Genomic DNA, 12,733 nt, shown 5'->3' with positions numbered 1-12,733 from the left:
AACATCCAATGGCGGCTCCATACTGGGACAAGTGATCAAAACTAAAAAGCTGACGGGAGACAATTTTTGAGGTTGGCTCCTGCCTGGGAAAGAGGTGCACACCCATCATGGAATTCATTTATTTTGTAATTTTGTGTTCAATGGAGAACTCATTTACTCCGTAACCTTTTATTTTGATCACAGCTGGGTCGGTTGGTGAGTCACCCAAACGAGAAAGTGGCTTCTCCAGGAAGTCGGTCTCGGTGAACGGCATGGTGCTGTTACGGCGCTGCTACGGTAGTGCTGCGGCTGCGGCTGCTGTGCGTGCGCGACGGCTTCGGGCTGCGGCTGCTGTGCGTGCGCGGCGGCTGCGGGCTGCGGCTGCTGTGCGTGCGCAGCGGCTGCGGCTGCGGCTGCTGTGCGCTTGCGGCTGCGGGCTGCGGCTGCTGTGCGTCTTGTGGCGGCTGTAGGTGGCGATGTCAAACCCTAGGGAAGGAGCTCTGGAGCTCTGATACCATGTTGGGGAAGAGAAGAAGAAGATAATGATATAACTTGAACAGAGTACATGTAAGGGTATATGTACCCTAAGAGGGAGAGAGGATAATAGGGCTAATGGGCTTATAGAATAGGGCCCATTAGCCCATGAGGGATAGTCTATCACTAACAGTCCCTCATATCTTTTTGAATGATCAGCTGTCTCATTGTTCCTATGCCCGAAAAAGTAACGTGGAGAAGAGGAATCAACTAACAATCAAGGTTCTGACATTACGAGGAATAACCAATCAATGAAGGTTGTGAAGTAAATGGCCCCAAGAAGTAGAATACAAAGGGAAACTCTGTTATGAGTAATCAGATATGAAAGATCTCCAGAGTCCTATCTCATTTCTATTCTAGTGGCTTGACCAAAGAATGCAAGCAAGGTATCTTGCTGACTTTCTTTCAGAACCTCTTAGTAGCGTGCGTCGGCAGCAAGGTTCTGAGGCCATGTTACGAAGTCAATTCACAATATGCGACTTAAGAAACAAAGAAAAACTAGACCATATATTTAGTACAAGAGTTGAAAGCGACTAGTCACTTCTGACGAAGCTTGCTGCCGTTTACAAGCGGGAAAACTACCAGTCATGAGGGATGCTCATGACTGCCTAGAGAGTTTCAGTCACTTGACAGAGGAGGCTGAGCAGATACAATAGGCGGGTGACATGAGCAAGACTCCCAGCCAAAGACTAATGATAAGTGGTCTCGCGGAGCTTTCAGAGAAGGGTAGACTAGTGTGTAAGCACTACAATGAACCGGGCGAACCCTCAGATGACCCATCTAAGATTAGGGGGGACTTTTCCTTAAATCAGAACCTTTGACTCTTCCACAGACTTATACATGTACCGAATGTTCAAATGGGAAAGTGAACTCCTGGGTCTGTTTCTGCAATAACTCCGAGAAATCCTTTCTTTCTTTTGTTAATTATTATATCGACGAATTGAGCTGGCTTATCTTTAAGTTAGATGTTCCAGACTCTTGTCAACTCGCCCTTGTCCAGTACCCCAACCATTGACTTTATTCATGTTGACCATTCTGAGTGGGGTTCGATTCATAAAAAACGGAGGGATAAGTCTAACAGGACAAGCAGCCGGATAATGCGAAAGGATGACACCCAGACTCTTCATTTGATCTTGTCTTGCACTCTGATACCCTGTTGTTTTGATTCACCTTCCTCATCCCTTTATTGGCCAGCCGCTTGTCTTACCTAGGGTTTGATATAGCACTAAAATAAAACACCACAAAAAAGTAATCTCATATTCCCTATGGCTGTATATACACTAGCTTATACAAAATGGGCCTGGGTCTGTCTAGAGAGAAACATCTTAAAATCAAAATAGTGGGCCACATATTTAACCTGTGGCCCGCTTACAACCGATAAAACGAAAATTAGAAACAACTAAAAGAAACAATACAAACTAATGTACCCATCTTTACCTGGACTCTTTATTAAACATCCTAACGTACCCTTTTCGTAATTGTTCAAAAGGCCTGCCCAACTCTCCCATCCCTTCACGGTAAAGCTGCTATCACGTTAAAAAAGTTTAGTGTAGCATTACCATCACTGATTTATTTATTTTCATTTTTAGCATCAAATAGTCTTCTCACCCTCAAAAGTTCAAAATGTTTCGTATATTCTGATGAGTTTGATATCAAAATTAGGTCTATGACATGGGAGACCTTCAAGATACAGCTTTTCTTAATGCTGTTGTAAAGGTATGGTCTCTTAATCTTTTTTTAGCTCAAGGATTTGGTGCTTTCTTTAACAAGACTCTGAAATTATAATCTGATGATTTATAGTTTCTCTGTTGACAAAAGGGTATCTATAATTTTTAAAAAATGGATGTTTTCATGATCAGCTTCTACCAATACAATAAAGAACTTTAAATAATTCTGCATTTCCCCATTGTGAATATTATAGAACCCGAGACTGAAGATGCCACGACTTTCTGTCGTATTTAACTGTGCGAAGGAATAAACTGTGGCTTCTTAATGATGTAGCTGTTGAATGGGTTTCTTTCTTTTCTCTCTTCAGTCTCTATGTAATAGGCCACTACGATGGGCCCATTTTAGACTCTCACTCCTCCTCACAATAAGTACCATATAATGAACTCTAAATCATTTTCATTTTTTTTTTTTGAACTATAACAAGGGATGAAACACCCGACGAAACAGTGAACCTCCCGTCAGGACCTTACAGGCCCTTTACATGCTTATCAGTCACCATCAAAACCTCCCGTCACTTCCTGTCGCTCGCAAGGACCATGCTGCCTTAAGTCCTTCTGCTTCATGTATAGCTGCATCGGTAGAAGCCCTTCTTCCTCTGAACAACACCTTGTTTCTATGCAACCAGATGGCCCACAACACAGCTAGTGCTTGGCCCCCTTCCTTGTTTCTTCTTCCCACGTAATTCTGTGCCGAATCCCAAAAGGCCTGTTCAGATGTCACCTTCAACCTTGAGAGTAACTGGCTGGCCCAAACTGTACGAGTAAAGGAGCATTCAAAGAAAAGATGGTTGCAATCTTCTTCCCCATTCAAACACAGCACGCATTGCGACGAAGTATCTGGGTATAACTTTTTTCGAAAGACTCTTGTCATTAATCTTTTCCTAGCTAGCAGCCACCCAAAAAACTGCACCTTCAATGGGACTTTTTGGCGCCATATGAACCAGCATGCGCTGACTAGTGCCATGTCTTCCTCTTGCCCCCTTCGGATCATCGCATAATTCTTATGGGCCGAGAAGGGGCCATTTGTCCATGTCCAACTATCTCGTTCTCCATCTTCCGGTCGTAACTGAAATAGGGATTGCTGCATATCTATGAATTCCGACACACGCTGGTCGGATAAGGCACCTTGTATGATCGGGTTCCACGCGTCCTCCCAGCAGTCACGCACGTGGGCATTTTGATCTTGGGCAAGTGCATACAGTCGAGGGAATATCTGACTAAGGATGCCCCATGGTGACCATGCATCTCTCCAATATTGGAATGTCTTCCCGTCGCCTAACTTGGCCGAAAAAAAACATTGCATTCTAGGAAAGGGCTGTCTCAGCCCTTGCCAGAATGGCGATGCTCCATGATACCTATCTGCCTTTCTGTCCCAATTCAGACCCTTACCATAGATGTCACGCAATAAATTGATGACCAAGTTCTCCTGTGGATTCAAATTCTCTCCACCCATTTGGTTAGTAATGCCGAGTTCATGCTCTGCCTGTGTAGGACCCCCAGACCTCCCATCTTAATTTGGCGGCATACCTTATCCCATGCCACCATTGCCAGACCCCCTCTTTGTTCTGGCCCAGATCCCTCCATAGAAAACGCCTCATCATGCCTTCTATTCTCTTCCCCACTCCCGCCTAAGTCATTTTCATAGTTGAGCCTCTTTCAATTCTAGGTTTCTTTAGTAGCTATCAGCAAAGGGCCCATGAGAATATTTGATCATTCGCTTGAGCTTGAGTCAAATGGAACTATGGGCAAGATCTGTCCAATAGATATTGAAATTGTCTACCAGTACTCATTTATTAAGATTTGTCCTATTTCCCTTTCCTCTTGGCTACCCATAATTGATGTTATACTGGATATCATTTTCCCTTTTTGGCATTTTTTCATCTGCATTTTCTTTTTTGAACCCAAAAAGAAATCTTCAAATTTGATATCCGATTCTTCCTTCTTATTTCCGTAGTCTTGTTTTTATTCTTCTTACATTCATTAAAGTTTTGTCATGTGGTTAATGATACACACCATTTAGGTGGGGTAAATGGTGGCAACTATTTCTTGGGCTGTCAAGGGTATAAATATCTCATCACTTTTTTGAAAGAAATAAATATATTCATCATGTTTCTTCAAAAAAAAAAAATATTCATCATGTACTGAAGGGGAAGGGATTGCCCTCTTTTACTCCCTTTTCCCCTGTTTATTGTCTTATTATCAATGTCCTCTGCGGGATTGTGGTCAGTTATTGGCTCCAAGACTATTGCCTTTTATGGACTTTTCAAATTTGATAACCTTTGTTTTGTCCTAATCATGCTCGTTATTCCTCACTACCTAGGTTTATTGCACCCATACCCAACCTGATTACTCGCTTCCGTGGCAAAAGCAGAGGCAGTACACCAGTACGGGAAGGCATGGAACCTTTTATCATTTGTTTTTCTTTTATAACTTTATGTTTCTGTACCTTGTTGGATTTCTTTTACCATCACAGGTTATGCTAACACCTGTGTTACTTGGTGATCCAGTGCCTTCATGATAGGTGATGGAAAACTTTTAACAAATGCACATTGTGTTGAGCACTATACGCAGGTGAATTTCCATGCAGGACAAATATTATTTCAATGTCATGAGGCCTGATTTTTCTCTTTCATGAGTACCAGTTTTTCTCCTTTTTCTCGTTTATTACCATTCTTTCTCCTTTATGTTATCACCTTTTCTCATTTATGAGTACATTATGTATTTTTTGTAGTCCTTTTCCTTAAAAACGTTTCAAAATAAATGATAATGGCCCTAATCTCCTTTCTCTGGAACCTTGCTCTAATATGGTCAATTTTATGAAAATTTTTTGTCAACTTTGAGGTTATGAAGAGTTGAGATTCTGTTGTCTGGGGTTGTGCGAAGAGAAGTTATTGAGTTCAGGTGATAGTCCATGGGTGCAACAAAAAGCTTTCAGGCCCACTTGTTCCAACTTAGTCCCTTGTGTGAACCTTATTTAAGTGCATAAAGTAGACTTTATCATTGAGGGGGAAAACCTGTGTACTGGAGTTGACCACCCTAGATCAATAGGACTCTTTTGGAAAGAACTGTATCTTTGGTTTTATCATCTATTGGACATGATGTCCTCTCCAAAATATCTGTGTACATTTTGTTCTTCAGAATGCTTTTGAGGAGCGACAGGTGTTTTTGGTTGTTGAGACCTGTAATCCTGGAGGGATGAGAGAAGATTTTGAGGAAGAAGGATCGTGGGCAAGAATCAACAATATTTACTCGTGGAAAAACAGTATCGTTACAATCGGGGTTACATTGGCTTTATAGCCTCTTAAACAAAGGAAAATGACCGTTGGAGTCCAACGGTCATCTTATGACCATTGGAGTCCAACGGTCACATTTGTGGCTGCTTATTAGCAGTCACTAATGGGCACTTGAAGGATGCTTATTAGCAGACACGGCTTCTTTGACTGATTTTGGAACCGACACGGTCATGAGTGCTTGAATTATTCTATTATACTCAGGAGAAATCTGAGTATATGAAACATAGTTGCCAATTGGATACCGCTTTGTCTGTGTGCATGCCCGAACACCCTTGCTAACGGCAATAGACCAGCCATTGTTGCTGGGAATATCTTCACAAACTGTTTCGTCATTACTTGGAATACTCTCTGAGACATCAGGCTGTTCCTCCTCCTGAATAGGACTGGAAATCTGACCTGCAGCATGCTGTTGACCAATGTTGGATGGTACAGGTACTTCTTGATGCCCATTGTCGCCAAGCTCCTGAACCACGGAGTCAAGATTTCCATCCGACCTGCTCTCTGAATCATAAAACATCCTTGCCTCATCAAAGGAAGCGTCTGCTGTAATGTAGAGTCGCTTTGAGCTGGGATGATAACATCGGTATCCTTTTTGAGTAGGCGAATAACCCAGGAATAAACACTTTAGGGCCCTGGGATCCAACTTTCCTGCATGGTGAGCATGTACATATACAATACAACCAAATATCTTGGCTGGCAGATTAGTCCTTAGACATAAATGAGGAAATTCAGAAGACATAAGATCAATTGGGGCAGAAAAATTCAGGGTTCTGGATTTTTTTTTGAGGAAAATAGAGAGAGTCCCCCAGAATAGGGACCCCCCGTTGCCATTGATATAATGACATAGAAAATCAAGTCATGCATTACAAGGGGGACGAAATCAGGGGGCCACAGCCACCTCTCTTCCAAAAATTTGCCAATCCCCTAGCGTCGTGCAGAATAGCATCGACGGAGGGAGGCCTCCCCTTGAAGATGACTTCATTTCGGTGTAGCCATATCGCCCAAAGGTGGGCGAAGATCCGTTGCCACTCCGGCTCCCGGCGGAACAGCCCACCACTGATGGAGTTCCAAAAGTCCTCTTCAGTAGCGGGGTCAACGCTACCCACCCCGGCTGCCTGCCACACAGCCCGGGCCGTCGGGCATCGGAAGAACAGGTGGCCACAGTCTTCCACCGCCCTGGAGCATAGGAGACATTGGGCAGTATTCCCGGGTACCAGCGTTGACGGAACTGTCGCGTCACCAGTCTACGCCGCAAGAGAAGCCAGCCGAAGATTTTCACCTTCAGTGGGATTCGCCGCCTCCACAGTTTTCGACTTCGGGGTATGAGGGAGCGGTCTGCTGGACTCCCCTGTCCCCGCAGAATGCGGTATGCAGTTTTGGCCGAAAAACTGGCTCCTCGCCACTCCCAGGTGTCCCGCGCCCCTTCTTGCGGCTGCAAAGAGGCAATCAATCGCTGTAACTGGAGGAAGTCTTCCATTCGTTGCTCGGAAAGATGGGCAGGTAATGTTGGGCACCACGCATTGTCCCACATCCCCCGAACCGGGGCACTGGGGGCGGGCGAGAGACCATATAATCTGGGGAATAGGTCTCGCAGGGGCCCAAGACCGGTCCAATCGTCCAACCAGAACCGAAGGCCGGTTCCATCCCCTAGCTTCGGCCGAAAGAGAGGCTGAGCCTTGGCGAAGACCCCCCTCAGCCCCCTGATGAAAGCGGAGTCCCCTCATAGGGGTGTAGCCCATTGCTCCCAGTCCATTCCCCTTCCGTAGCTGTCGTGCAGGACCGCCGTGACCTGATCTGATGGAGGCTGCATCAGTCGACGTACCCATTTGATCAGCAGAGCCATGTTGGTGTGCTGAATGTGCCTGACACCGAGGCCTCCCTGTGACGTGGGGAGACATACAGTGTCCAGCTGATGAGGGCCACGCCCCTCGATTCCCCTTGACTGGGCCCGCTCCAAAAAAATCGCCGCATGCAGCTTTCAAGCCTTCTCTGACGCTCACTGGCACCCCGAAGGCTGACATGAAGTGTAGATGAATCGCGGCTAGCACAGCCTTCACCAAGACCAGTCGCCCTCCTCGAGACAAGAGACGACCTCGCCAGCCTCCCAGCCGCTGTTCAACCCTCTCCACCACCGGTTGCCATTCCCGTGCTCCAACTTGGCCATCAGTGAGAGGCAGACCCAAATGCCGAATGGGCAGGGAGCCAATCGGCGTATATAGAAGTTGGGAGCACTGACACAAATCTTCTGGAGATAGCCCGATACCGACGAGTGTAGACTTGGCCCTATTCAGTTTGAGTCCAGAGAAATCGGAGAAGATGTCCAGCAAGATCGAGAGGTTCTCAGCCTCCTCCACCGATCCCTCGATGAAAAAAGTAGTGTCGTCTGCATACTGAAGGAGTGGGATCCCACTAGGCCAGCCAGGGGTGTGAAATCCTCTGAGCAGCCCCCTTGCACACAACCGTTCCGAGCACCGCGTCAAGGTATCCGCCGCCAATATAAATAAAAGCGGGGCCAGTGGACATCCTTGCCGGATACCCCTTTGGGGGTGGATCCAGCCCCCTTGAGGTCGGCCATTGACTAGGACTGCAAAAGTGCTGGTCGCTACGCAGAGCTTCATCCATCGCACCCAAACCTCCGGGAAACCACGCTTGCGCAATACATTCCAGAGATATCGCCAGTCAAGCGTATCATATGCCTTGGCGAAGTCCACCTTCCACATAAATCCGGAGGTGCCTGTTCGCCTCCAGGCCGCAAGAATTTCCTCTGCCACAACCACACTCTCCACCATGTGTCTACCCGGGACAAAAGCAGATTGAAGAGGGCTCACTAAGTAGCCGATTACCTCGCGGAGTCTGTTGGCAAGTACCTTGGCGATGATCAGGTATATCGAATTGGAGAGAGCGATGGGCCTGAACTCTCCCACTTGTTCAGCTCCCGGACATTTTGGGATAAGCACGATATAAGCTTTGTTCAACCGGTCCATCTCGCAGGTACCATTCCGGAATTCCTCCAAAGTCGCCATGACCTCCGGACCCACCATATCCCAGCACTCCTTGTAGAAGAAAATTGGCATGCCGTCTGGTCCCGGAGCCCCTTCAGCATTCAACCCACGAATGGCCAGCTGAGCCTCTTCAGTTGAGAAAGGCTCGATTAGCTTAGTTCGTTGCTCTTCCGAGATCCTGGGTGCGTCGGCTCCAGACCACTTCCATTTGTTACGCGGTCCCCGACGGTAGAAAGCCCGAGTGGTTAGCTAGGCACGTCCAACCTCCGTCTGGCGCTGACCACTGTCCCCTCCACCCGTAAATGGTTGATCTTGTTCATTCTTCGTCTCCCACTTGCTGCTTGATGGAAGAAGCGGGTATTTGCATCCCCTGCCGCCAGCCAAAGCTGCCGTGATCGCTGTCGCCAGTCCATTTCAGTCTTTAAATCCTCCTCAGCCACTACGTCCCGATGGGCTTGACGCGTCGCCAACTCCTCCGCTGATAAAGGCCGGCTATCCTCCTCTGTGTCCCATCGTTGCATCTCCGCAAGAGCAGCGTCCCTGGTTTGGTTCCGGTCCTCGCGAATCTTCCGGCGGAAGTCGATGAGGTGTGGGCGGAGCCCTGTCAGCTTAGTAGCCAGCCGTGCCGACGCTGATCCGATAGCAGGAACGGTACCCCACCACTCGGCAACTCGCCTCTTGAAGCACTCCTCTCGTAACCAGGAACGATCTAGCTTGAAATAGGGGGGCTTTGCAGTTCCTGTTTGTGCCTGCCAGGAAATAGGAGTATGATCAGAAATAGGGCGGGGTCGGGACGTGACCTCTGCGAGCGGAAACATCTCCAGCAGCGCGATGGAGCATAGGAATCGATTGAGCCGAGAGCGCGCCAGAGGGCCTGCTGCGCTTCGCCAGGTGAATCGTCGGTCCGAGGGCCCCATTTCTTGAAATCCACAGTTGGCCAGTAGGTTCCTGAACTCCGCCGAACCTGGGTCCATCCCCCCCAAGCCATTCGGACTGTCCTCGGCCGCCACAGTCACATTGAAATCACCACCAATGAGAATCGGGAGCTCCTGGAATTTGTGGGCAAAGGCGTAGATATCTTCCCACAGTTCCCCTCTTCGCGAGGCCGGTGGTCCGTAGGCCGAGGCCACCACCCATGTCCGCCCGTCCTCACGGTTGGACAAACGGGCCGCAACCACATGCCGCCCTTTCCACTCCTCCAGCTTATCAAAGTCCTCCGCCCTCCAAGCCACTGCAATACCCCCTGATCGGCCAATTGCATCACCGGTTACGTGTGCTCCATCACCCCCCCGGCCGAGGGCGCCCCACACTTGGGGTAGATCCTGCTCTAACATAGTCTCTTGGATGCACACCACCTTTGCCCCCCATTCATTGATATATCTTCCCACTACTCCTCGCCTTCGCTCGTCACGGAGGCCTCGCACGTTCCATGAGAGGCAATTCATGGGGAGGCTACCGTGGCGCCCTCTACTGTCGAAGCCATCATAGCTCCTGCTGCCTCCGCAATCATTCTCGTCTTGGGATGTTCAACACGTTCTGGCGCTGTCCCCTGGGAGCTGGGCTCAGCCGCGATAGGGGCAGCTGGGGAGGTGGCCCCTTCGTCTGCCATGACACCTTCCCTTGTTGCTTGAGTCCATGCTTCTCTCCCCTCCGATGAGTCATTCTTGGCTGCTTGCTCAGGAGTTGCATCGCGCGTTGTCGGAGGATTGCGCCCCAAATTTTGAATGAGCGAAGAAACGCTCTCGGAGCCAATCGTGGAAAGCGCCGCAGACTTTTGCCTCCACTCTGTTCGGCCTGCCTGAGGCCCTGAGGTTCCCCTGGTGGACCGTCCGTCCCCTTCGATGCCTGTGGGGGGGTTCCCGACCATCACAAAGTTGGCCGATCGAGGAAGAGGAGGAGGCGGTGGGACCACCAAGAGCTGGACAACCGGGGCCCCTGGGGCCGCCTCGCATAAAACCGACGTTGTGGGGTTCCACTTCAAGCACTGTGATTAGAGGGTCTCCGCTCTCCAGCCCGGTGGATATAATCCGGCGAAGGCGAGCAAATTTTCGCACCATATGGGCTGCGTGTTCCACTGAGCGATATCCGAACGGAATGCCATGAGCCTCCACCAAGATTGTACCGTTCTTTATCTTGCATCCCCCGTCTGTCTTTTTGACTCCCCGCCATTTGACTGTTCCTTGCGCCGGCATCTGCTGGTGCCATCCACAGATGTTTTCTCTTGCTGCCCGAGGCAATCTTCTAATTAGGAATTGTTTCTCGTCCACCATTTGGAGTTCCGCCTGAAAAAGCGGGGCATAGTGTTCCGCCAAACCTGCTTGAACTGCCTCCAATGTCGGAGCGCCTCCTTGAACCTCCCCGATGAGAGAGGTGACTCTGAACTCCGTGAAACTTCTCGAGTCAGCACGGCCTCCCAGCTTTAGGTGCATTGGGCACTCGGATCGGCGGTGACCTGTGCGTCGGCATCGGCGGCAGATTACTGGATCTCTGCAGTCTTTTGCGACATGTCCGCGTCCCAGGCAACGGAAGCAACAGTTCTCGTTGATTCGTTCAAGCCGTCGCTTCTGTTGTGTGGAATGCTCTTCTCGCTGGGCAAATCGGGCTGTCAAAGGGTGCGCACCAGAGCCAGCCCCACGCGGAGCTTCTCGGAGTATGTCTGCAAAAGTACTCCGTTTGCCAGCGTCGGCCTCCGACCCCGCACGGCCTGGACTTCGCCGTTTGCCCGCCCGGTCATTCAGTCCGTGGCGCGGGGGGGCCCGCCAGGCCCTACGGCCATAGCTTTGGCTTCTTCGTCGCCAGGGGCTAGGACTCGGGCGTCTTCCACTTCCCATCCCTCTGGAGCCGATGCTAAGTCGGCACACTCTGGCAAGATGCCCCGGCTCGCCACACTCATAACACTTCATAGCCGACCCCACATGTCGCTCCCGAGTATGGCTACCTCCCCCATGAGACATCTCAACCCTCCATCCATTTTTGCCATCAAGCTCACGGATAGCATCAAGAGCATCCCTTCTGTCAGCAAATTCAACAAAAGCATAACCTGGAGGTTTACGGGCCACCCATACACTTCTCAAAGCGCCGTAGGCCCGAAACTTGTCTTCAAGCTCCCTTTTAGTAAAACTGGCGTCCAGGTTTCCAACGTATATCCGTGCCATGTATTTTGCACAATCGCGCCAAAGGAAACCCACAGCAGATCCTTCACGTCGGCGAGAGGGCCGCCCTGAACCGACCGGCAGCGTCGCCCCCAGTCCTTTCTTTCTTCTTCCTCGGGCGCTAGGGTTTCCGGTTCTCGCTCGAGCTCCCTTCCATGGCAGAAATCTTCATCACCCTGGATGTGGAAGCTGGGTCGGGAGCCGACGGAGAGGCTGGAGGAGGCGAGAGTTTTTGCAGCAGACGGCGGAGGGGGGGCCGTCGGCGTCGGTGACGAGGCAAGTGCCGACGACGAGTGGGCCACCGTCGGGGCCGACGGCGGAGATCGTGCCCGACGGCGGAGATCGTCAAGCTCCGGTGCCGACCAAGATGAATTCTCTGCGGGGCCGTAGCCCGGAAAATCCTCTCTGCAAAAATCTAACTTATGAAGTCAACTACTCTCTGCAAAAATCCTCTCATCAAATCCTCCACCCCTACCCCGTCCTTCAGGGTTCTGGATGCTGTTTGATTTATAAGATGTGTGGCCGTGGCAACTGCTTCACTCCAATATTGTTTGGGACAGTTTCTTGAAACAAAAGGGCTCTGGCCGCAGACATGATATGGCCAATTTTCCTCTCAGCGAGGCCATTCTGCTGAGGGGTGTTCACACACGAGGACTGATGCACAATTCCCTTATCTCCTAGATACTTTCTTACTTCTCCAGAAAAGTATTCTTTAGCATTATCGGTTCTCAGCATTTTGACTTTTTTGCTAAACTGAGTATTATTCATTTCGCAAAAGAGTGTAATGATTGATGGGACCTCAGATTTGGATTTCAGTAGATATACCCACGTATATCTAGTGAAATCATCCACAAACAGAACAAACCACCTGTGCTGGAAGAGACCAGTGGTGGAACAAGGCCCCCATACATCACTATGAACACATTCAAATGCAGCGGAAGATCGATGATTTGAGGCAGGAAAAATGGCTCTTTTGTGTTTAGCAAATTGGCAAGACTCACAAGTCAAATTGTCAATAATGATCCCCTTAAACAGATTGGGGTATA

At 49.4% G+C, this 12,733-nt stretch overlaps 2 protein-coding genes across 2 annotated transcripts in view; one reads left to right on the top strand and one right to left on the bottom strand.

The window, feature by feature from the left end:
- The window catches only part of DEG2 (DEGP protease 2), a 41,134-nt gene that overhangs the window by 5,052 nt on the left and 23,349 nt on the right, over positions 1-12,733 (top strand). Inside the window, exons 3-5 of the mRNA XM_078590389.1 lie at positions 2,176-2,229; positions 4,561-4,634; positions 4,748-4,811. Coding sequence (XP_078446515.1) covers positions 2,176-2,229; positions 4,561-4,634; positions 4,748-4,811 — 192 coding nt within the window. The remainder of the gene's footprint in view (positions 1-2,175; positions 2,230-4,560; positions 4,635-4,747; positions 4,812-12,733) is intronic.
- LOC144715878 (uncharacterized) lies at positions 10,212-11,702 on the bottom strand. The gene has a single exon (XM_078590884.1). The coding sequence runs from the start codon at positions 11,688-11,690 to the stop codon at positions 10,212-10,214; it is 1,479 nt and encodes a 492-aa protein (XP_078447010.1). The 5' UTR covers positions 11,691-11,702.

The sequence above is a fragment of the Wolffia australiana genome, chromosome 19 (genome assembly GCF_029677425.1).
Source record: "Wolffia australiana isolate 7733 chromosome 19, ASM2967742v1".
Classification (NCBI taxonomy): domain Eukaryota; kingdom Viridiplantae; phylum Streptophyta; class Magnoliopsida; order Alismatales; family Araceae; genus Wolffia; species Wolffia australiana.
Note: the sequence above shows the minus strand (reverse complement) of the source record. Positions and strands in the feature narration are given on the sequence as shown.

What these genes read in the sequence shown, in the direction of transcription:
- LOC144715878 (XM_078590884.1), bottom strand. Translation starts at nt 11,690, where the DNA reads ATGGCACGGATATACGTTGGAAACCTGGACGCCAGTTTTACTAAAAGG.